Here is a 22,786-nt window from a genome sequence, read left to right as displayed (position 1 = left end):
ATGCTTATTCCATTAAAAAAATTATATGAAAGACCATGGGATTGTACACACAAGTTTCTGATTGACAATATCTACCTGGTTTTTTGGAGAACATGTTTTCCAACAAACTTTTGGAAAGAAAGAAGAACATTTGCTGTGGCCTTCAATTCAATTTAGATGTATCGACAACGTATTGTCAATCAACGACTCAATCATCAACTTTAAAGTGCTGGTATGTGCAGTTGGATTCTTATCTTGTTACAAAAAGTTTGCATATGACTTATGGCAAGGTATGTATTTTATGAATCACAGTGAATTTCGATTGAATGATAACAGAGTCTTTTACACATCTGTTTCATATTTGAATGTTTTACCGATTATTAAGACCAACTATATGTAATATGTAAATATCATGTCCTTTTCGATTACAGTGTATGTTGAAGTTGAATTGAACATCAAAAGGATGAGGACCCTGTAACCCATCTATTTTTGAAGGTGTAAAAAAAACAATTCGAAAAGTCAAAAGGATCAACAAGTTCTGTAACTTAGATAGTTCTCCTATAAAGCATTCAGTAATCATCTATTTTTGAAAAAAAAAAACAATTCGGAGTCAGCAACTTCTATGATTTATAAAGCAAAGTTTACACTTATCACCTGTATATGAAGTTCATCTCGCCCCGTTGATTCGATACAAATAATCAATTTCTATGTATTCAATGGACCTTTGAGCAATGATTACTGTTATCTTCATATAGCACTGTATATCAACAATAAAATTGTGGTGGATGGCCTCTATGTTTTTCTAACTGGAGAGAATCAATATGTAAACACTTTATTAGATAAAATCATTTACAATATTTTTCTTTTCAGAATCAACATATTCAATTTTTCAATATTAAACAATGCGATAGTCAATAAAAGAAAATATTCAGAAGAATTCCACAGTGTACTTGTTTAAGGGGGTCCTGTTATAAAGCAGGATAGTCATATTTAAGTTTTCTTGGTTTCATGAATTGCCTGACGATTTCGTCGGTGACAGCTTCCCTCCTTTGACGATGTTCACCGACCATTTTCTGTAAAATATCTATCAGTTCTTTCTTCAAAGATCCCGTCATTAATTCGCCGCTTGTATAAGCCTGTAAAAGGTAGATGAATGATCTAAATGCAGTTTTTCATAGACAAAAAGAGATGGATAATACTATTTTTGTTATAAATAGTAAGGGATATATATTTTATTGCATGCGCTTAATGAAAGTTCTAGAAATTACCATGCGGATTTCTTCCAGTCGCTGGTCATCCTCCATAAAGAAAGTAAGATACTGGTATGAAACGTCTACTTCACAATTCCCTCCCTTGGTTTTATGTTCCTCTACAGTGGCGCCACCTCCGGAAAAGGCATACTTGTTAATCTGAATTTAAAAAAAAAATTTCTTCTATTATTTTTTTCAGCTTGAACAAGATTTCTTCATTATCATGCCCCCCCCCCAAAGAAGTGAGGAGTAAATTGCTTAGCTGCTGTCGGTCGGTCAGTCTGTCGGTAGGTCGTCGGTCGGTCTGTCTGTCGATCAACCATCAGTTTCCGTTCATTTTCTTAGCAGAGTTAGCACATATTAAAATGAAATTTGGTATACAGATTTATCAGAAGAATATCTAGGACTAGTTTTGTTTTGGATATGATCGGGTAATTTTGGACAGAGTAATGCCACCTTGACTAAGAAAAATTGTACTAATTTGCAGATTTTGATCATTTTCTTTCCAGAGGTTGAAATTAAGTATACAGATTTATCATAAGAATATCTAGGTCAAGTTTCTGTTTTGGGTAAAATCAAGCCATTTTGGACAGAGTTATGACCCCTTCGATTAGAAAATTTCCAATTATTTAGGGGAGGAGTGTTTTACAAACATCTCTTGTTAAATGAGTGATAAAAACATTGAACAAAATTCGTCACAGATGCAAAATTAACTACGTGCTGCACAATGAGCAAAAAACTAATTAATTAAGCAGACATACCTTGTCTTTTATTTCCTGATCTGTGTCTGTGACAAATATTGACGAATTTGGGTCGCTGGCGCTCATTTTAGACTGTGCTCCTTGCAAAGCTGGGAAAAACGTAGAATGAACGAGAGCAGGTTTTAGACAACCCATCCTAGGTGCTACGTCTCTAGTCATTCGGAAATAAGGATCCTTCGAAAACAGAATTTGTACCTGTTTTAGGCTATCATTCAATATATTTTGTTACGTGATAATATTTTTCATTTGCATAGATATAAAGACCAAGAAGGAATGTTAAATTATACGACCTTTTTTCTCAAATGTAGAAAATCGTGTACATCTTTTTGTAAAACTGTAAATTTGTTTTGTAAGAAAATTATTTGTCAGATATGACATTAACATTAATTATTCTTTTACCTGATCTATTGCACATGGAATGAGACATGGGATATCGGATCTTCCATTAAATATTTCCGGAAACATACAACTGAAGCTTGGAGCAGCCTGAACAGCCGGGAAGCTTATTTTACCAATACTGTCACTATCCGTAAATCCAAAGATCCCCTTCACTTGGTTGTAGGTCACTAATTTCTGGATTCTGCAAATCGTTCTGTAAAACGCTGGACTGTTCCTATTGAGAAGAAATAATCAATTAATTTGAGTTTACTAAGGTTATTTTAAATAGTTAAAGTTTGAAATTTTTATGGCGATATCTTTCTGAGATACCTCCAGCCTCCACTGATTTATGTTAGTTTTTTTTTCCTTTATGAAAAGTCAACTGCATTGTCATATCCATTTTTATGATTTTGGTAATGTTTTCAAGTTTGAATTGCATGAAATTTTGATATGTAGAAATTTAACACGTAGAAAGCAGTAATGAGGAAAAGAACATATTAGTAACATATTTTCCCCAGAGATTATAAAATTTTGCATACGTTAAGAAGTCAAGATCACTAAAGATGAAGGTCTTTTCCACGTCAAAACCGCATGCAATAATATCTTTAGCATTTTCAAACGCTAAATGGTTTGTCTGCTCCAATGTCAGGTCTTTCCACAGAAACTTTTCATCATCAGTAAGTTGAATGACCAGAGGCACGTCAAATGTATCTTGCAGCCACCTTGGTGCACAAAATTATAAAATTTATAATTTATTCCATATATTATCACTCGTTTTTTGAACATCAACATTTCAATGTAATAAATTCTTCACAATTTGATTTCCTTTTTACTTTGGTATGACAGTTCGGACTAATTTAAAATATACTTAGTAAAAATGAAAGGAATGAGATGTCCCATGTGCATTGCCTCTGACGACGGTCCTCGACCAGTGTACAAGTAGAAAGGCTTCTTTTGCTCGTACACGTTCAAGATCATCTCCAAATCTCTGAGGGAAAAAAGTGTCAAAGTGCTTAGAGCTGATGTACACGTATTCTTACAATTTAAGACACATATAAACGGTATTTTTCGCTGGATTTAAAAGGTGACGTTAAGTATCCTTTTCAAAATACACATAAACTCTTTCCAGTACTTATTTTTTTCCTAATTATATAAATTGTCTTAAGTTTACAATGCATTAATTTTTAAATACGTTTACTAAAAAAATTTTGCAATTAAATTATTTTATCAATGTTTTGCTAGTGTCAAAACAAAATAGTAACATCGATTGAAAGCAATTATTTCCTTGTTTCTTGTCCACAAATTGAAATTTTTCAATCAAAATTTGGATATGAGCATATTTTTAATTTCAACTCAATCCACACTCGGGCAGTGCCGTAAGACCCAACTAGAAAATGTGAACGTCTTATTGCGCGCTTTCAATGTTCAAAGACGACAGCGCCCACGAGTTCTGTCAGCCACGATATGCTTTTTTTTCTAGACATGGATCTTATTAAACAGAGTAAAAAGACTCAAGACAAACACCGACCGGTGTTTTAACTTATAATATAAAACTGATAAATTTTGATACAGGTCGGTGTGCTCGGGACAACTTAACTTCAATGTGAGATTCATATATCTTTAAATTATTTTTGTATGCTCAAACAAGGTTATATATTTAGCCTACCTTTGAGAGAAGAAAATACCCCTTCTGAGAAGATGATGGACAGGTCTTCCAGTCAAATTCTCTATTCTCTTTATCAAAGCATGATCTATTCTAGTGCTTCCAAACTTCCCTACGATTTCAAGGGAACAAAACCAATGTGACATTTTGAACAAATCGAAAGTAGACAATCCTTATATAAAATATTTTCAATGAAATAAAAAAAAAATCAAATACGTGAATAAAATGAGAAATAAAATACAATTTAGCTGTTTGGTCTTACTAATGAGTTTATCGTAGTCCACGCCTTTAGCAGAGTGAGTGGAAACTTCCCATGGGTTCACTATATCCTCCTCCTCTTCATTCACTTGGTCGTCTTTCAGTGACATCTTCTCTATTTGACTAGGATTCGACATTTGCGGGAGCCTAGTTTTCCTGAAACCTAAATGATTTTTTTAGTTGGCCGAAACTAAGGTAGAAACTAGGAGGGGTTTAAATGTTCCTATTACGTAACGATATCCAACTTGAATGCCATTGGCTACAAATAATTTGGATTAGAATATTCAAAATATACCAGCATTTTAAAACCAGGAATCACTATAACTTGTTGAATGTTTACACGGTTGAAGTCAGTCTTTCAGGTATTTCAAATATTTTATTTTGTTTCATTTTTAGACATTTTGACTTAATTGCCCCTTATCCACTTTTTGGACATGAACTTTATCATTAATTAATGATTTTAAAATATTCTTTGTAGACTTTAATATGAGTCGTCTTTTTCTTTCTCGGTAAAATTAAGTAAGGCCTAGTTTGATTTTACAGTCTTGGGAACATTATTAATTTGATAAGGAAAGTAAAGAGTAAGGAAACCTTTAAAACCGAAGCCTGCGTCACGGTGGTCGTGGGTACAGTGGCTGCAACGTTATTGTTGACAAACCAATCATGTAGAATCGTTTATGTATCGTGTGTGATCGTTCGTGTAACGTGCGTGATTGTGCGTGTATCAGACTCAATCGTTTGCGGTTGTAATCGTGCGTTATCGTACGTATAGAAACCTGTAAATTTTTATTTTGTTAGTTTTTATCGGAATATTATTTGTTAGACAAAAATTTCGTTTGTATTTTTAAAAAATCCAAATAAGATAAATGAAGCGTAAGTTATAAAATTGAATGCAGAAAGAATTAATTATCGCTTGTAAAAAAAGCAATATAGTTACTTAAAGTCGTTCAATATTATGTTCTAGTTAAATAGCGTGATCTATTGTGATAAACCGTACTAAGATGTTTAACTTTTTTTCTCGGATGTTCAATCTTGTTTACTTCTTATTGTGGTCAATATATTTTCAAGATTTTTAAATACATAAAAATAAATATTTTTACAAATAAATAAACAGTTCCCATTTTGTCGGCGAATGTACATGCACACTACATGATTTACGGGGTTTTGTTTATCAAGGTTTATCTCTGGAGCTTACTTTTATAATAAACTTTTAAAATTTCTGCAAATAGAAAAAGTTTAATAATTGGCAAGTTCATTTTAGAGACTTACAAACATTGAATCAATGAAAAATATGGATATAACGTAATATAAGTCATTCCATACTGCCATTTGTATCCCCCTTTCTGCATTTTATGAAATTCAATTTAGTCAAAATTTACGGTCCACCTACATGAACATCTTTTGATAGTACGAACAAAATCCGTTTTTTTTTTATCGGAGAATTGCTTAATTATTTATAATCTAAAATGATAAATTAGTCTTACATGTATTTAGTTGCAGAAAAATCCATTTCTGTTTTCTTGTTGATGAAATAATATTGAAATTCTCTGAAATCTAAAATCAGTATTAAGCCATATTTCGATTCCTAAATATTTTGAACTATTTTGAGAAGGATATGGAAATAACGAACAGTATTCAATCTCAGCGTCCATTAAACAATATACAAAATAAGAGAAGAGCAAACACGGACCTCCGAAACATCAGAGGTTTGCCATGGAGGAGTGAAGCCGAACCGGTCGCCGTGTGCTCGTTGTCATAATCAGGAAATAATCCGTCGTCAATTCTGTTCCTAATGGACTAACAATTGGTATGAAAAACGTCAGTCAGCATTTCATTCAATGATAAATTGTATTTGCTGACAAGGTCATTGGACCATAAATGAAATGATGACTTTAAACGAGACTGTTGATATTCGTTTCATCAACTTGCTTGTCAATAATTTACCTCGTTTAAGAAATTATTCGTGCGTAATCTGAGATATATATACTCTGTATGCAGGCGATGAAGGTATTGCTCCATAAGTAAGGGATGTAAGAAAAGTTAAAGTCATCACGTTTATCATAAAGCTTGGTTGTTGTTACCATTAGTGTCTTTTTTGATAAAATATCGTATTCAACTACTAACAGGAATTAATCATTATTAATTGACAATACGTCTTCCTATATCAATGTCGAGTTGAAGGCCAAAAGTGTTTTCAAAAATTCTGATATGAATATAAAAATAAGTCTGCTAATAACGGAGCGAATTTGTACCCATGTTCCAAAAGTCTCCTACAAACAATAAATTAACATTTATGTCTCACCACCCTGGTCGTCGAAAAAAAACTTACAAACAATAAATAAACATTCTCACCACGGAAAAAAACTTATTCCATACTTTCCACATCTATTTTTCAAGACTCAACAAAAGAATCTCTTTATCTTTCATTTTTTGTAATTTTTAATTCATCAACAGCTATTCAACTACTTATAATATAAGTAATCCACTATTTTATGCAGAAAAAACTTTCAAAAATTCCTATTTTGAATCGATGTCTCTCGTTTGTGTACCAATATAGGATGCTTTTATGATTACTTTTCCTTTAGTCATTTATTAATATTGATTTTCCCTTATGAAGGGAAGTCAATGGTATCTATATTAAGAAGTGCAAGTTACATTTAATGTAGTTGCCCTCCTTAATATTTGGTAATATATTTTTAAGCATAAAATATCGTTAAATTCAAAGTAGTTTTTAACCATTTTATTTCGTATACTTCTACAGTTCAGATACGATATTGTGAAACCAGTTAAACTTACCGCAATAAGATTACGTAACAATAGCAAAGACACGAGGACTGGAGATGATTTTCCAGGAGACTTAGTATAATTCTTCTACCTTGTTAGTTTATCGAAAAGTAAATTATTTTTTTCGAATATTGTATGTACAGGGTTATTTTCGCCCTGTATAATTTTCGCCCCTTTTTCACCCTTTTTTGAATTCGCCCAACCACAGTTTTATATAAGAAATTATACTGTGTTCTTTTAACTCGCCTCGTTTAATATTCGCCCAACTGAAAAAAGAGCGAAAAGAGTGAAAATATAAAGGGGGCGAAAATTTCCCTGTATACAGTAATTACCATGTGATATACAGTATAATATTTTACAGTCACCTCAAAATGTGGCAAGGCACTTTAAAAAATTAGGCACTTTGAAAAATATTTTCTAATTGCATTAAAATTTGGACAAAATCAACGCACTTTGAAAAAAATTTCAAATTGCGTTAAATTTGGGACACACTCAAAGCACTTTGAAATTTTTTTTTTCAAAGTGCGTTAAGAGTGTACATTAACAGTTTTACGATGGGAACATTTAACGCCCTTTGAAAAAAAAAAAAACATGCATGAAACAAAAAAATCTAGACTTTGATTTTAATAATTGAGAGAATCATTTGTAATTATAAAATCTTTCAAAAAAACTTTTAAGTTTACATGCATTGATTTACCCTCATTGAGAAGAAGGAGAAGACCAGTAGAAGGGCTCTTTTTTATACATAACCGTCAGTAACAAATTGAAAAGTGGACCCCCCTAAAGATAATCCCCAATTCATTATGCTTATCGGTATATTATGTATATCTTTGCAAAACATCCTTGTACTTTAGCACCCCTCCTCCGGTACATGTACCGATGCCTATGTTACACCCAAATATAGGTATTTGCATAACTGGTCTAGCGTTGAAATTTTCAATAAATTTTAGTTTACATAAAATGCATGCAACCTGGAAAATTTTAAGTGCAGGAAAACATTTAAGAGAGAAAGAAATCTCAAAGTATGGAAAAATCAAAATCGCTCACTTTTACATCCTGAGGTGAACTTATCACCGGAAAGTTATCCAACAGATTCAATTATTTATCATACCTAAGATGTGCAAGAATATATTGACCAAGTCATACAATTTTTTTCAAAGTGTTTTAAAATTGTTGATATTAACGCACTTTGAAAAGAAATTTTATTTTTTCAAAGTGCGTTGAGTTGGTCCCAAACACACTTTTTTGAAAAAAATTTTCAAAGTGCGTTGTAACACAAAATTTGTCCTAATATCACATATAAATAGTAAAGCAGTAAAGCATAGCACAGGTATTTTTTAAACGGTCAGAAAAATAATTATTCAAGCAGTATTATCATGATAATGTACAAACCAAGGAATCAGGCAATGTCACTGAGGTGATTTACTAGATTTTTTTGCGCATTCACAGACTCCTTTACAAATATCCTTCCATTGTTGGTCTAAATTGAATGACTTGTTGTCGAGAGCATTTCTAACATAGTTGATGGGATTGGAAAGCAGCGACAATCAGAATTTTTCCGTTACTTAATCAATAAAACTGTTACAACAGTTTAAATTCCTACAATAAAACACTTGTATTCAGAAAATAAAGCACTCGCTTAGTGATCGGGGGGTCGTGAGTTCGAAACTCGGCCGCGACTGACGGAAGTCGATAAAAAAATGGGTAGCCACTTTTCTTCGCCATACACTTGGCACTTTGAAGTGAAAGTTGCGGGTCCTTCGGATATGCCCTTAAAAACCGAGGTCCCGTGTCAGCGGCAGGCGTTGGCACAATCAAGATTCCTCACTGCTCAATGGCCCTGAGTGCCGAGCAAAGATCAAAATTTGAAGCGCTTCAACGGCATACGGTGACGTCTCCATATGAGTGAAAAATTCCCAAAAGGGACGTTAAACAATATACTATCAATCAATGAGAAAACAAAACCAACTTTGTATAATTAAAAAGCCTTATCAATTCGAAGCATATAACTGAAAACGAGCCTGTAAAACAAGCATCATGGCCGAAGGGGGGGGGGGGGCTTATGGCCCCTAGTAGGTCGAGGGAAAAGTCCTGGTGGAGGCCCACACGGAAACGCCCCCGGAAGCTTCTGGGTTTTCTTGTTTTTTAAGAGTGAAGCTAGGCACCATTATATTGGTATTTGTTATTTATGTTCTAAAGTATGGCGTGATTATTAGCAGTCATATCATACTTTAAATGGAGCGGAGCGGGGTAGCGTCTGCAATTTCCTGTATTTTGATAGCAAAAACCAGGCAAAAAATAGTGGTATTAGTTAGTACCAATCTACGGCATTATTGATACTATTCATATCATACTTTGAATGGTTGGGTCCAGGAGCTCCTGGGTTTTCGTGTATTTTAAGAGTAAATCCAGGTGCAAAAATAGTTGAATTGGTTACTTATGTATCAAAATATAGCATTATTATTATTAGCCATAGCACACTTTGAAAGTTTTTAGGGGTGCCCCCCCCCCCCTAATCCGCCAATGAGCGTAACAAAGAAATATATCAATGTTTGTTATTTAATTTTTTTGATAAAAACTGTTCAACAAACCAAACCAAAATTTGAATATTTATGCCCTATTCACACGGAGAATTTAATTCGAATTAAACGTAAAGTTACTGCGAATTATTTTAGCTAAGCGTTCACATGGAGAATCTAATACGAATTATTAGTTTAATTCGAATCAATTTATTGCGCATTAAAGTACTTCGCATTAGCTCCAAGTGAACGCTTAGCAAAGCAAATTCGACTTAAATTCTGAAGCATGACTAATAACGAAATTTAGTCAAATGCCACTTGTCGGTGATCTACAGAAACGTATAACCGCCTCGTGTTGTTGTTTTAGAACGCGATATCATGATATAAAAATGTTGTCAGATACAATTATTTCAAAGTTTGGCGATATAATTATTTAACAACATTTTATATCATGATATCACGTTTCGGTAGTGATCAGCTATAGGTATTTGTGCTATTTTTGAGTGAAAAACTTGGGAAAATTTCGTAAATCATTACAATGTGTATACAGACACTATTTGCCATTATGTCAAATGGGTCTGCCTCTGTATAAGGTGACGTGATTCACAAATGACGTCAAAATAGCCGTGCTGACGCCTGGCTGCAGGAATAAAATCATTAGTGTTCGCATTAGCTGTCGTGTGAACGCAATTTAATTCGCAATAATTTACTTCGCATTAATTTACTGCGAATCAAACTCGTCGTGTGAACGGGGCATTAGTTAAGACGTTAATCATAAATGTTCTGGATGATGACATAATTACTTAAGAAAAAAATCTTTTTACAAAGAATACGTGTTAGTTAAATTCTGTTTAAACAATTTACATTGTATCATTCAAGGTTAAATGATAGAACAATATGTCTCGAAGCCAGATACATTGAATATAAAACAAAGTTCCTCGTCTTCATGCACTAAAATATGCTGTTTATTCATTGCATTTCTTTACGCAATTACGTAATTGATATGAGTACATAGATAATGTGACAGAGGAGATTAGATTTCTTGATAATACTGAAATATTTTTTTTTCAAATACCCATCATATAGAATATCCTGACAGAGAACAAAGCAATTGTGTTAAATTCAATAGGGTTTTAAACTCAAAGAATATCATGTGTATTGCGTTGAAATGCATTTGAATAGTTAACTAAGCAGATCAATGTACTTGCTGGCGATTCACGCCGTCAATTACAAAAAGAATACATCTACTTTATTTAAGGCCAAGATCTAGTAAATGAAAGATGCCTAGAGATTTATCAAATTTGAGAAAAAAATCCTTTAATGATGCTTTATAACTTTAGCTTGGATAAATACGTTTTTGGTCATAATTTGTAGGTAAACAAGTATCAACCTGACATTTTCAATGAAAAATTTAGAAAACCCTTCAGGAATATGAGTTTTTTTTTCATATTAGACAAAGGAAATTTATCAAGATTGTCTACAGTCTTTTAGGAAACGGTAATCTGTATGTTTGTGGCATCATCTTCAAAATTAATATCAAATTTTATATAGGTATCGGGATTAATTTTCACATGATTTCAAATTCAATGCCATGAAAATACTATATTTTCTACATTATTCTGCTAAAGTCGTAAAGTACGGGAAGTGAGTTGAAATTGATGTGACTTCATAATGGATATAGCACCAAACAATTAGTATTAATTCATTTATTAGATCTTGACATTAAAAAAATACATTAATTTTAAAGTAGGTCGTGTAATTTGCTTTTGTTTTCAATTTTTGGCACACAAGTTCGCAGATTCGAGCTGTTGTTTTATGCACATTTGATTATGATATCATTTATACGTCACAAAGAGGACGTTGCATTGTTTCCCGTTTATTTCTCTAAAAATGACTTCACAAACAACACAGTAAAATACCCTCTTCACACGACGTGTTTAATTCGCAGTAAATTAATGCGAAGTAAACTAATGCGAATCAAACTTATTCGAATTAAATTGCGTTCACGCGACAGCTAATGCGCAGTTAACTAATGCGAATTGAAATTATACATCTACGGCCAGGCGTTAGTAAGGCTATTATGACGTCATTTGCAAATCATGTCACCTTATATAGGAGCAGATGCATTTGACACAATGCTACAGTGTCTGTACACACATTTTAGTGATTAACACAATTTTCCTTATTTTTCACTCAAAAATAGCACAAATACCTCAAGCTGACCACGACCATGTGGCATTTCACTTAATTTTGCCATTACACATGCCTCAAAATTTAATTCTAATTAGCTTCGCATAGCGTTCACACGGAGCTAATGCGAAGTAAATTTAATGCGAAGTAAACTAATTCGAATTAAATTAATTCGCATTAAATTCTCCGTAAGAACGCTAAGTGAAGCTAATTCGCGGCAATTTTACGTTTAATTCGAATTTAACTCTCCGCGTGAACAGGGCAAAAATATATAGTCTTACATAAATTAATACAAAGTGCAGTAATTCAGCCGTACTTTGCATTTATGAATCAATCGAGTATTATAACCTCGTTTTGACATTTTGAAAATCCTTCCTAATTCGTCTACGTCTTTGATAAATTATCCAACCCCTTTTAAAGAAACTACCGAAACGTATAACCGCCTCATGTTGTTGCTAAAGAACGCGATGTTATGGTATAAAAATGTTGTCAATTACAATTTCATCAAAGATTGGCGATTTAATTTTGACAACAATCTCTGATGAATAAGTTTTTTTCTGACATGTTTTTGACGACTTGCACACTTTTATATATCAAAGTTGAGTTCCTCAATGTCGCACTAAAATAATGCGTAAAAATTATGCCGCTAAAATTAAATATCGCAGACATCAGTGAAATAAAACATATAAGAAGACTTCGCGTAGACGACTCGATTAAATTAAAGAGGAAAAGTCAACAAAATTCGTAACATTAATTTATTGATATAACGTTTTGTTTTGAATCGATGTCTGATATAAAATAAAATACTTCAAATAGTAATAGGATATCTTGCAGGCCCGTAGTGCATAATTATGTAATGTCTTCCTTTATTTCATGATTGCGTGTTTTTCAGGACCCCCACTCTTTAAAAACCGTTGCTACAGACCAGGGCCGCGTTTCACAAAACTATCGTAAGATTTGTCCTAAGCTAGATCCTACGATCATCTTAAGATCTGACTTATGACAATCATAAGATTTGTCACTGCTGTTTCACAAAACTATCTTAAGTATAAGAAATCTTAAAACAAGTCTTAAGACATGCATATTCCATTCTTCAATATCACAGGGATTTGATAAAAAAGTTTTCACGAGGTCTTTCTTAAATTTTCTTTGGAATATTGAAATAATGTGTCTCATATATAGTTTCTTTTGCAGATAAGCCCTAAAAAATAATTGCATCAATTAAAGGTAACGTTCTTTGTGTGTGTGTGTTGGGAAGGGGAGGAGGTCATTAAAATTAAATTTGAGTTAGTTTCATCATAAAAAATTAATAAAATTTGCTGAAATGTCTTTTTGCTCGGGAAATAGAAGTTTTTGACAAAATGCATATAATAACTTTTAATTAAATCTACTACTGTATCTGAAACTTTTCAAATAATGAAAGTTTTTTTCAATTAATCTATCTGAAACACCAAATTGTGTTAAAAGTTCGTTCATAACATTTATTCGATGCACTAGCCCTTTTCACAAAAAAACCTTACAACTAAGAGCAACCCCCCCCCCCCTCATTCTACAACATTATTTAAGCTGCAAAAAATATTATTTTTCTATTACATTACAGAAATTTTTATGAATAAATTTGATTCAATTATTTAGAAAAATGTTTTTATCAAATAAAAAAGGAAGTGTGGTAAAATTTAAGTCTTATTCGTAATTTTTTTTTTTGTGTCTTTAAAACGCTTCAACTACTGCAACAAAATAAAATGCTAACAGATGAAAAAGAGAAACAAAAGAAAAAATTCCATTCAAAATTTTAGGGTGTCAATATTATTAAGAAAAAGCATAAAGAAAGCAAGTACATACAGCATCAAATATTACAGCATATTGAATTGTCATGCACATTCCTGAGGATTAATAAGGATACCTCATCTAATTTTGCATGACTTAATAAAATGTTTAATTTGAAATTAAATCACCACAGTTATAAACATATAAAACATACAAATATTTATATATTGTCTGCCACAATGTAACAAAATAAATTAAAGTAAAATTCATGGACTTATCAAATCCATAAAAATACACATGGTCCAAAGAAGCATTTGGGGTTCTTTGGGGTGCAAATCAGTTGGGAGGAGGCAAAACCAAAGAAAATGTCTTGAAATAAATAAAGTGGAAATACATAAAGTAGGTACATTTTAGTTTTTCAATCGTATATTTTTGGCATTTTTTTTTGGGGGGGGGGGGCATTGTTCTTACTGGCCGGATATAGTCCTAAGTATTGTTCTATCTCTAAAAACCGTTTTCTTTAAATATTCTTCGGTTTTTTGCCAAAATACATACTGTCACAAGTTTCACTTTAGACTTAAGACATGTATCTAGTTGTCTTAAGATTATGATAGATCTTACGATTATCATAAGATATGACAGTTTTGTGAAACGGCTATGGTGCAATCTTACCATAATTTTCGGTCTTAAGACAGATCTTAGTCATAAGAAAGTTTTGTGAAACGGGCCCCTGGGCTAGGTTTCACAAAACTATCGTAAGTTTTGTCCTAGGATAGATCTTACGATCATCTTAAGATCTGACTTATGACAATCATAAGATTTGTCACTGTTTCACAAAATTATCTTAAGCATTAGAAATCTTAAGACAAATCTTAAGACGAATTTTATCCTTCAATTTCATTGGGATTTTTTGTTAAAATTATGTATGCACGAAGTTTAGTTGCCTTTCCTTAATTTTGCAGATATATACTTGAAAAAAAAACAAACAAACCAAAAACATTTTATTGCATCAACTTTAATGTAATCAGGATGTGTTTGTGTGTGTCGGGGGTTGGATTAAAAATTAAATTTGAATTAATTTCATCATCATAAAAAATAATTAAAGATAATTTGTTTAAATGTCTTCTTGCTCAGAAAATAGTAGTTACTGACGAAATTTATGAGATGCTTTTTTTTAATTAAAGCTACTAGAGTATCCGAACCTTTGCAATTAATGAATGATTATAGCAACGAATCCTTCTGAAACACCTAAACGTGTTCAAAGTTCGTTCATAAAATTCGATGTAGGTCTCTTTAAAATGATTCAACTGCTGCAACAAAATATAAATGCTAACAGATGAAAAAAAGAAACGAAAAAACAATTTCCAATCAAAATTTTATGATTTCAATACTATTAAAAAAGAAGGAAGAAAGCTCGTACATTCAGCATCAAATGTTACAGTGTGATTTTCATACACATTAGAATATTCCGATAGATTAATGAGGGATACCCCAAGAATAAAATTGTTTGATTTTATCTAATTTTGTACGACTGATCATGAATGAAATGTTGACTTTCTAATTTCTAAAAAAAAATCACCATAATGTAATAAAATAAAGTAAAACGTCTAAAAAATGAAGTGTAGTTACATATATGTTTTTTATTTTTACTTTCATGGACTTATCTAATCCCTAAAAATGCATATACTTTGTATTTCTGTTTATTAAAAAGATATCAATGCACCCTATCAGTATATAAACTACACGAATCGCGAACACAGGATCTGTAATTACTTCAAACAATTTTAGATAAAGTTACACATGATGTATGGATTTTACATAAGTGTACATACATTGCCTTACAAAGCATTTGGGGAGTGCAAATTCAGTTGGGAGGGAACACAAGGAAAGAAAAAATGCATTGAAATTTGAAAAAGTGGAAAACATAAAGTAGGCACATTTTAGGTTTTCTATCGTCTACTTATTTGAAAATTATTTTTTTCAGGAGGGGGGGGGGCGGTCATCGTTCTATCTGGCCTTTTATAGTCCAAAGGATTGTTCTATTACTATAAAAACTGTTTATCTTTAAATATCCTTAGGTTTTTAGCCAAAATATATACTGTCATCAGTTTCACTTTAGACTTAAGACATATATCTAGTTGTCTTAAGATTTTGATAGATCTTAAGATTATCATAAGATATGACAGTTTTGTGAAATAGCTATGGTGCAATCTTAAGATAATTTTTGGTCTTAAGACAGATCTTAGTCATAAGACAGCTTTGTGAAACGGGCCCCTGATTTTTATTCTCTGAAATTAATTATTAATTAAAAAAAAAGAAATTACATGCCGTCGTTAATTGAAATTTTTTTTCTCAGAATAAACAAAAAAAATGTATATTTTACAGTATTATAATTCTTTATGCATATGCTTTTCAAATGTACTCAGAGAACAATGTCATTATATATGTATGATTGTATAAATTATAACATAAATCTGAATCAATCTGAATTAACAAAATATTTTTTTGCATGATTGGGGAAAACTGATTATTTTGTCTCTGTGACAACACAAACCTTGGTTATTATCTTTCAAAAGAAAGAGGACAAAATGCAACTTATGTCAATAATATTATCACTCTACACGCACAAAATCTTAAAAGATAGAGTATTTGCAGTCCTGCGCTCGGTTTTTTTCCAATCAAATTATCAAAGAAAATACAAAACTTTCTTAAAATTTTGAATTACACTATTCTGAGGTCATATATAATGTATGGCATCACATCAGATGAAAATCTTTTATGCTTATATGTCTTCATATATTCTCAAGGCTAAAAACTTGATTTAAGATATCTTTATCATAGTTTGAATAGGGGGTAACTATAACGAAATATACGTGTAGTCCTTTGAATCAAAATTCATGATTTATCTAGGGAAGGGGATAGCCAAGATGAAATCTATGTGAAATAATATTGGTTTATTGTGAGATATTGAACTTTTGATATAACCTCTAAGATAGACAAACTTGGATTGGTATTTCCTGTTCACAGGAATGAAATTATCAAACAATTTACTTAATTTAGGGCCCAACAAATAGTATTGAATCGATATTTTTAATTCGAATTATATAAGATTATAAAAATATATTCTTTGCATGTTTTATTAGACAAATCTAACGGCATTAAAAATCATCATGATTTTATCAAAGTTAATAAAGACATAACAGTTCGATTTTTAGAAGAAAAAAAAAACGTCCAAAGTAAATCAAATTTTTCAATCTCCTTGTACATGTCGACATAATTTTGACGTTATAAACATTTCATTGGAAGATGACACTAATTTTATTTTGTCATTTTAAGGTAAAACACAACATCACAAGGCGGGTATACTTTTCCATAAGAAACCCTTTCAGAAAAATGACTTTAAAGTGTATTTATGTATATAAAAGAATTTATGTGATCTAAATGCGTATAAAATTGCGTATTTTTATTGATCACTATTTTGTGTGAATCCATGGGTCCCGAAGGGATTTTCCGGGTTTAATACTTAAGAGCCCTCTAGTTACGGCTATTTGCCTTATCCTTATCAAAATAACTTTTGGCTCCGAAAATGTGGTTTACAAATTTTACCCACCTCCACCTCCTAAATCCTCCATACATGTACCTATTGTTATTGTAGAGAATACATGTACTAGTTTCTTTTGTATGAGGTTCCTATTGTTATTATTGTAGAAAATATACATGTATGTACTATTTTTCTTTTGTATAAGGTGTGGAATATTTTTTTGGGCCCCACCTTCTACTGCATTCTGAAATTGTAAAATATGTAATCTCATTTGGCATTTGTAATAAATGCTCTATACACACACACACACACACACCCACCCTCACACACACACACACACACACACAGACACACACACCCTCTTTATTATTTAACATGCTGCAGAACAGAGCTGCAAATGTGCTTCAGGTTCATATGAACCGAATGGTTTATCAGTTTCAGTATTTAAGTACCAAAAACAAAACCGCAATTGAAGTAACATATAGCTATAAAATTATGTAGGAAATTTTGATAAAAATTGTAGCTAAAATGCTGTATATCCTTAAGAACATCATATATACTTTTAAGAATATCTTTTGTGGTAATTTTTTTTATGCAGTAATCCCGCGACATAACATTAACAAAATTCGAAAATTAATTTAATAGCAGTACTATTAAAGCTTATATATATTTTGGAAATCATTCATAAAGTTTTTATTCATTGTACACGGTAAGTTGTTTATATGGTTTATTTTTCCTTTTCTGTGATTTTACGAACTTTAAAAAAAAATTTCTATATAATTTGGAAACAGATTTATACTAAGAAAATTATATTCATATATTAAAATCGATTTAAGTATATCTTTATTTTATCATATCAACAATACTATATCGATATGATTAAATATCATGTTAAGATCAATTTCTGAAAATCAATACATTATTTAAGTCGATAAAACTTAAAGCAATAAAATCTATTGAACAAAAGAAGTTGCCTTCAATTATGTAAATATATCTCAATACAATTCAGATTATGTGTATAATTAAGGAGGTTTAACACTTTATATGTTGATAAGTCAATAAAATATGAGACAATATACAAAGTTATAACACAACAACTGTAGAGCCATTTACGCTTCCGTAGAATGTAGGGGGCAGAAATATGCCATCATAATTTACAATTATCATTTATATCCAAACATTTTTCTACTTATGAGACAGAAAGAAGGCTATGGAGATAACGAACAGTATTCAATTTCAAAGTCCATAAAACAACACAAAATAAGAGCAGAGCAAACGCAGACCCCCGAAACATCAGAGGTGGGATCAGGTGCCATGGAGGAGTGAGCATCCCCTGCCGAGCGGGTGTGCTCACCGTCATCATCGTGAATTTGACGGAAAAATTCGTGGACAATTTAATTCAGTGTATAAATAATGGACTAGCAATTGGTATGAAAATCGTCAGCATTTGACTCAATGATAAATTGTATTTGCTGACAAGGCCATTGTATCGACCATAGAACTTACGAAATGATGACTTTAAAGTGGACTGTTCATATTCTTCTTTCATTAACTTGCTTGTCAATAATTTACCTCGTTTTAGAAATTGTTTATAGGTAGAGCATGCTCTTGCGTATCGAATCAACTGAGATATATATACTGTAGATTCCTTATTTTTGTGAGTACTTCTTATCGCGAACTGGCTGTTTAACGTCAAATCGCGAGAAGAATATTTCGCGAATATTTTACATGCCATAACATAACATTACATGCCATTTTTCAACGCCATAAAAGTAAAAGCACGTAATGAAGTGATGCTTCATGCGAAATTAAGCGGAAATTAATTCTTTGCGTATAATCAGGAACCTACAGTACTCCGAATGCAGGTGATGAAGGTATATTGTTGCATAAATAAGGGGAGTTGACGATAGAAAAGTTAAAGTCATCACGTTTATCATATAGCTTGGTTGTTAGATTATCATTAGTGTCTTTTTCAGGTAAAATATTCAAGTATGAAACAGAAGTGTCAGACTCTGTGGTATCTTTTATCTCAAGCTCACCAGGTTATATCGAATCGACGTAGGAATAGATATTACCATTATTAATTGACAGTACGTCGTCGATATATCTAAATGTCTAGTTGAAGGCCACAGCAAGTTTTTTCCTCTTTTCACGCATAAGATGTTGCATAAATTTTGCTTCATATGAATATAAAAATGACTGCTAATAACAGAGCACATTTTGTATCCATGGGTATTCCAAAAGATTGTTGGAATACCTGGTTTCTAAAAAAAACATATGGATATTGTCAATCAGAAACTCACGCATCTTCTTGATATCAACTTCAGAGTACTTATGTGTGCAATCAGAATCGGTTTTAACAAAATAATTTTGCAATTGACCAATGGCGAGGTAAGAAAATTAACGAGTCCATTTTTATTGAAGAATCAGCTGTGAATGATATCAAAAAGTTTGGATTTTAATTTGTCGTGGGGAATTGCTGTGTATAAAATTGAAAAGTCGTAAGTTCTTGAGCTGTTGATTTTTGTAAAGTCTTGTGATTGCAAATTGTCCAAAAGTTCTTTAGAATGTTTTAGTATCCACATCTGATTCACACTACTTCTTGAACATATAGTTGCACAGTACTCTTGAAGTTTTTCCTTCACTACTGTCAATATCTTAGTGAGGAGTAACGAAAGAGGCTTGTTTGAACATTTACTGAAACTTGCAATGTATCTTTGTAAGGATTCTTATGAAGTTTCGAAATAAAATATATGTAAGGTAGTTCAGATTCATTTTGGCTCTGTGGAATATTAAAATTATTCAAAACTGACAGGTGATTATGAGGAATTTCTTCCTTAGAAAAGGAAGTATGAGTATAAGTAGGATTACCACTTGTAGAATTAAATCCAAGTTCTTCTAGAATGAAATTTATATAATGAGCCTTACAAACGAAGACAATGTTTTTACCTGCTTTATCAGCAGCAACCAGTACATACTGATCGTGTAATCTATCTAATTCTTTTTTCACTTCTGGTTTATTGAACACAGAAGGATACATGGTTTTCATATTGACCCTCAATCTTTAATACGTGACTTTAAGATGGATCTGATAAATTTTATCCATTCTAACAATGTGTCAACGTCTTCTTGTTCATATCTGGCCCATCGTCTGGCGTAATTTTCGACAGAAACCATAATATTTATGAAATTCCGACGCCAGTTGAAAGACCGCGGTTCCCAATATTATGGACATTTTAAAATAAGTGATCTAAGGTCCTCATTACGAACTATATTTACGTCACCTCTAATAACGTGTCCAGCAGGACTATAGTTATAGGACGAAGAAGAACATGAACACGAAGGAGGATTATGTTTCAGATAGTCGGTATGCAGGCCATGTAAAGTGTTTTTGTAATTGAAAAGCTTGGAAGCAATGGTCGATGTATATTTTTGTAGGAAATACAAGTTGTAGTCTTTAACTTGAAATATGGTAGAATACAAGATTGGACCCTTTTGTGCTTAAGAATATTACTTATATTACCGCATCAATTCCTTTATTGGCATATTGAAGTTTAAGGAAAAGACGGATTGTTTTAGCTGCATTATCTTCCGTAAAACGTGCGGATTTAAAAAGCCTATGATATGTAATATCCATAATTACAGATCCGAACTTATATTCGGGTGACTAGGAATCTTAAATTGGATGTTCCTTGGCCTTTTCAAGAAGACTATTTAAAAGTTTCAAAGGGACAGAGTAAAGTTTTGTTCGAATATGATTCTATTCCATAGACAACATTAGACAACTTGCAGTTAAGATTTTCCCAAGGCTTGGTATAGAAGTTCTGTCCAGTAAGATAACTGGTGAAAGAAGTGTTAGTTATCAAAATGTCATAGGTTTTACAGTTTCGCGCAGAACATTTTGAAACAAGACATGGGATCGGAAAAGGACAATTCTGGCTATTCGAAGCTTGTTTTTGCTTAACCTAAATTATTAAAACACAATTGAGTGAAACTGTCATTTATTTAAATAACAAATGACTAAAACTAAAATCTAAAATACATATTACAAAAAAGTTATTTAACAATTAATTGGCTGGGCGTAAAACAAAATTTAAAGTTAATCACAAATTGACTAGTATAACATACAGATTAGTCACATGACATAATTTTTCCAAATCACGTGACACAAAAACCGCCCAGCCAATAATATAATGGTAAAAAACACTTGAAAAGCAAAAAGGTGATCACAAAAAAGCCAGTGCACCAAATTAAACAAGTTTTCATTTTTTATTTCATTCTTCAATACAAGTTATACAGTGTTAACAAGTAAAATCATCAAAAAGGGTGGTGGAGGGGAAGAGTTGGTTGCTGAAAATTAGTGTGGCTTCTTCTTCGAAAAAAAATAGCTAGATTGAATAAACGACGTGATACGTATAACTTCATTTGATTGGTCCAAACTATTCAAATTCACCCCAAGAAAATTAAAATTAGTACCAGAAACCAGATAAATTGCATTGATTCTACCTTTTTAAGGTCCATATCAAAAAAGTTTTAATGTTTCAAGTACCCAAATAATAAAATATTCTTTTAGAATTTCAGTTTTAAGCGAAAAAAGATTGATAAGATAACTCTTTCAAACTTATTTTATGCCTCCTATGAGAAATATCAGCCTGATATTGCAGTGAAAAATAACCAAACACAAATATGCAGTTTTGTCGAATATGTCATTTAATTCAATGACATAAAGTAAAATGTATAACAAATCATTAAGGGGGATCACCTAATATTAAACAAGACAGGTTACATATACATAGGTGAAAGGTACAAGTGTGATCCCCCCTGAGACTGACTAGAAATTTACATGCAGTGAACATATCAGATTATATGTAAATATGCATAAAATATAACATGAATGAGTAATTCCTTGGAGGCGTCCAAACAATTGCGCCAATCCAAGAAACCTTAAGGTGTAAAATATAATATATTTCTCATAGCGGCATAAATTGAATTATCTGTGATAATATGACTTTCTAGTCTGATTGAGGATGCATCGCTTTATTATGTTTTCTAATATGAATTAAATAGGCATGATACTGAACAGTAATTTAATATACACCTTATGTTTTTAATTTCATGTTGTGTTAACTAATCAGAACTCATCTATCCTCTGTCGTAAAAGTTCACCATATCATAAAATTCATTTCTGAAAAAATAAGCAGCGCTTCACACCTGATTCTGTTTTCAAATGAAGCTGATGCTACTTTTTAAAAGTGAATCTAGGCACAATAATATTTGTATTGGTTATTTAAAACTAAATTATATTAATATTATTCCTATCATACTTTGAATGGAGGAGGCCAGGGGCGAAGCCTTCAGAAGCACCTGCGTTTTCGTGTATTTTAATAGTAAAACCAGGCACAAAAATAGTGGTATTGGTTAGTCATGTACCAAAATAATTATATCATTATTATTATAAGTCATCACATACTTTGAAAATTAGAGGGGTTGTGCGCCACCAAGACTCCCCCCCCCCCCCCCAAGAAACAGATAAATGTTTGTTATTGAATTTTTTTTACCAAACTTTTCCGCTAACCAAATCAAAATTTGAATTTTTAGTTAAGACGTAAATCATAAATGTTCGGGCTGATGACATAATTACTAAAGAAATGTCTTATTACAAAGAATCATTCCATGTTTATCGTAGAGTTTTTTTT

The 22,786-nt window shown here is 31.9% G+C and overlaps 2 protein-coding genes across 3 annotated transcripts in view; one reads left to right on the top strand and one right to left on the bottom strand.

Annotated features, from left to right (window-relative positions):
* Positions 1-795: 795 nt before the first annotated feature.
* LOC134252085 (tryptophan--tRNA ligase, cytoplasmic-like) lies at positions 796-4,460 on the bottom strand. The gene is made up of 8 exons (XM_062734522.1): positions 4,294-4,460; positions 4,035-4,143; positions 3,237-3,356; positions 2,908-3,090; positions 2,390-2,603; positions 1,991-2,164; positions 1,248-1,388; positions 796-1,115 (listed from the first exon to the last, which is right to left on the bottom strand). Exons 1-8 carry the CDS (start codon positions 4,424-4,426, stop codon positions 948-950), a joined length of 1,242 nt encoding a protein of 413 aa, XP_062590506.1. The 5' UTR covers positions 4,427-4,460; the 3' UTR covers positions 796-947.
* A 46-nt stretch (positions 4,461-4,506) lies between these two features.
* The window catches only part of LOC134252086 (tryptophan 2,3-dioxygenase-like), a 57,218-nt gene continuing 38,938 nt past the window's right edge, over positions 4,507-22,786 (top strand). Inside the window, exon 1 of one of the 2 annotated variants that reach the window (XM_062734524.1) lies at positions 4,507-4,651. In XM_062734524.1, the coding sequence (XP_062590508.1) occupies positions 4,507-4,651 (145 nt within the window). Of the gene's footprint in view, positions 4,652-12,985; positions 13,010-22,786 lie in introns of those variants that run through there. The other variant, XM_062734525.1, reaches the window with a different exon arrangement.

The sequence above is a fragment of the Saccostrea cucullata genome, unplaced genomic scaffold (genome assembly GCF_032062105.1).
Source record: "Saccostrea cucullata isolate Sc308-1 unplaced genomic scaffold, CSIRO_AGI_Scuc_v1 ctg6868, whole genome shotgun sequence".
Classification (NCBI taxonomy): Eukaryota; Metazoa; Mollusca; class Bivalvia; order Ostreida; family Ostreidae; genus Saccostrea; species Saccostrea cuccullata.
Note: the sequence above shows the minus strand (reverse complement) of the source record. Positions and strands in the feature narration are given on the sequence as shown.

Bases quoted from the DNA above. Each gene is read 5' to 3' on its own strand.
- LOC134252085 (XM_062734522.1), bottom strand. From the start codon at position 4,426: ATGTCGAATCCTAGTCAAATAGAGAAGATGTCACTGAAAGACGACCAA. The intron at 3,091-3,236 runs GTATATTTTAAA...TTGTGCACCAAG, and splicing joins ATTCCTTTCATTTTTACTAA to GTGGCTGCAAGATACATTTG. The intron at 1,389-1,990 runs GTATGTCTGCTT...TTTTAAATTCAG, and splicing joins ATCAGGAAATAAAAGACAAG to ATTAACAAGTATGCCTTTTC.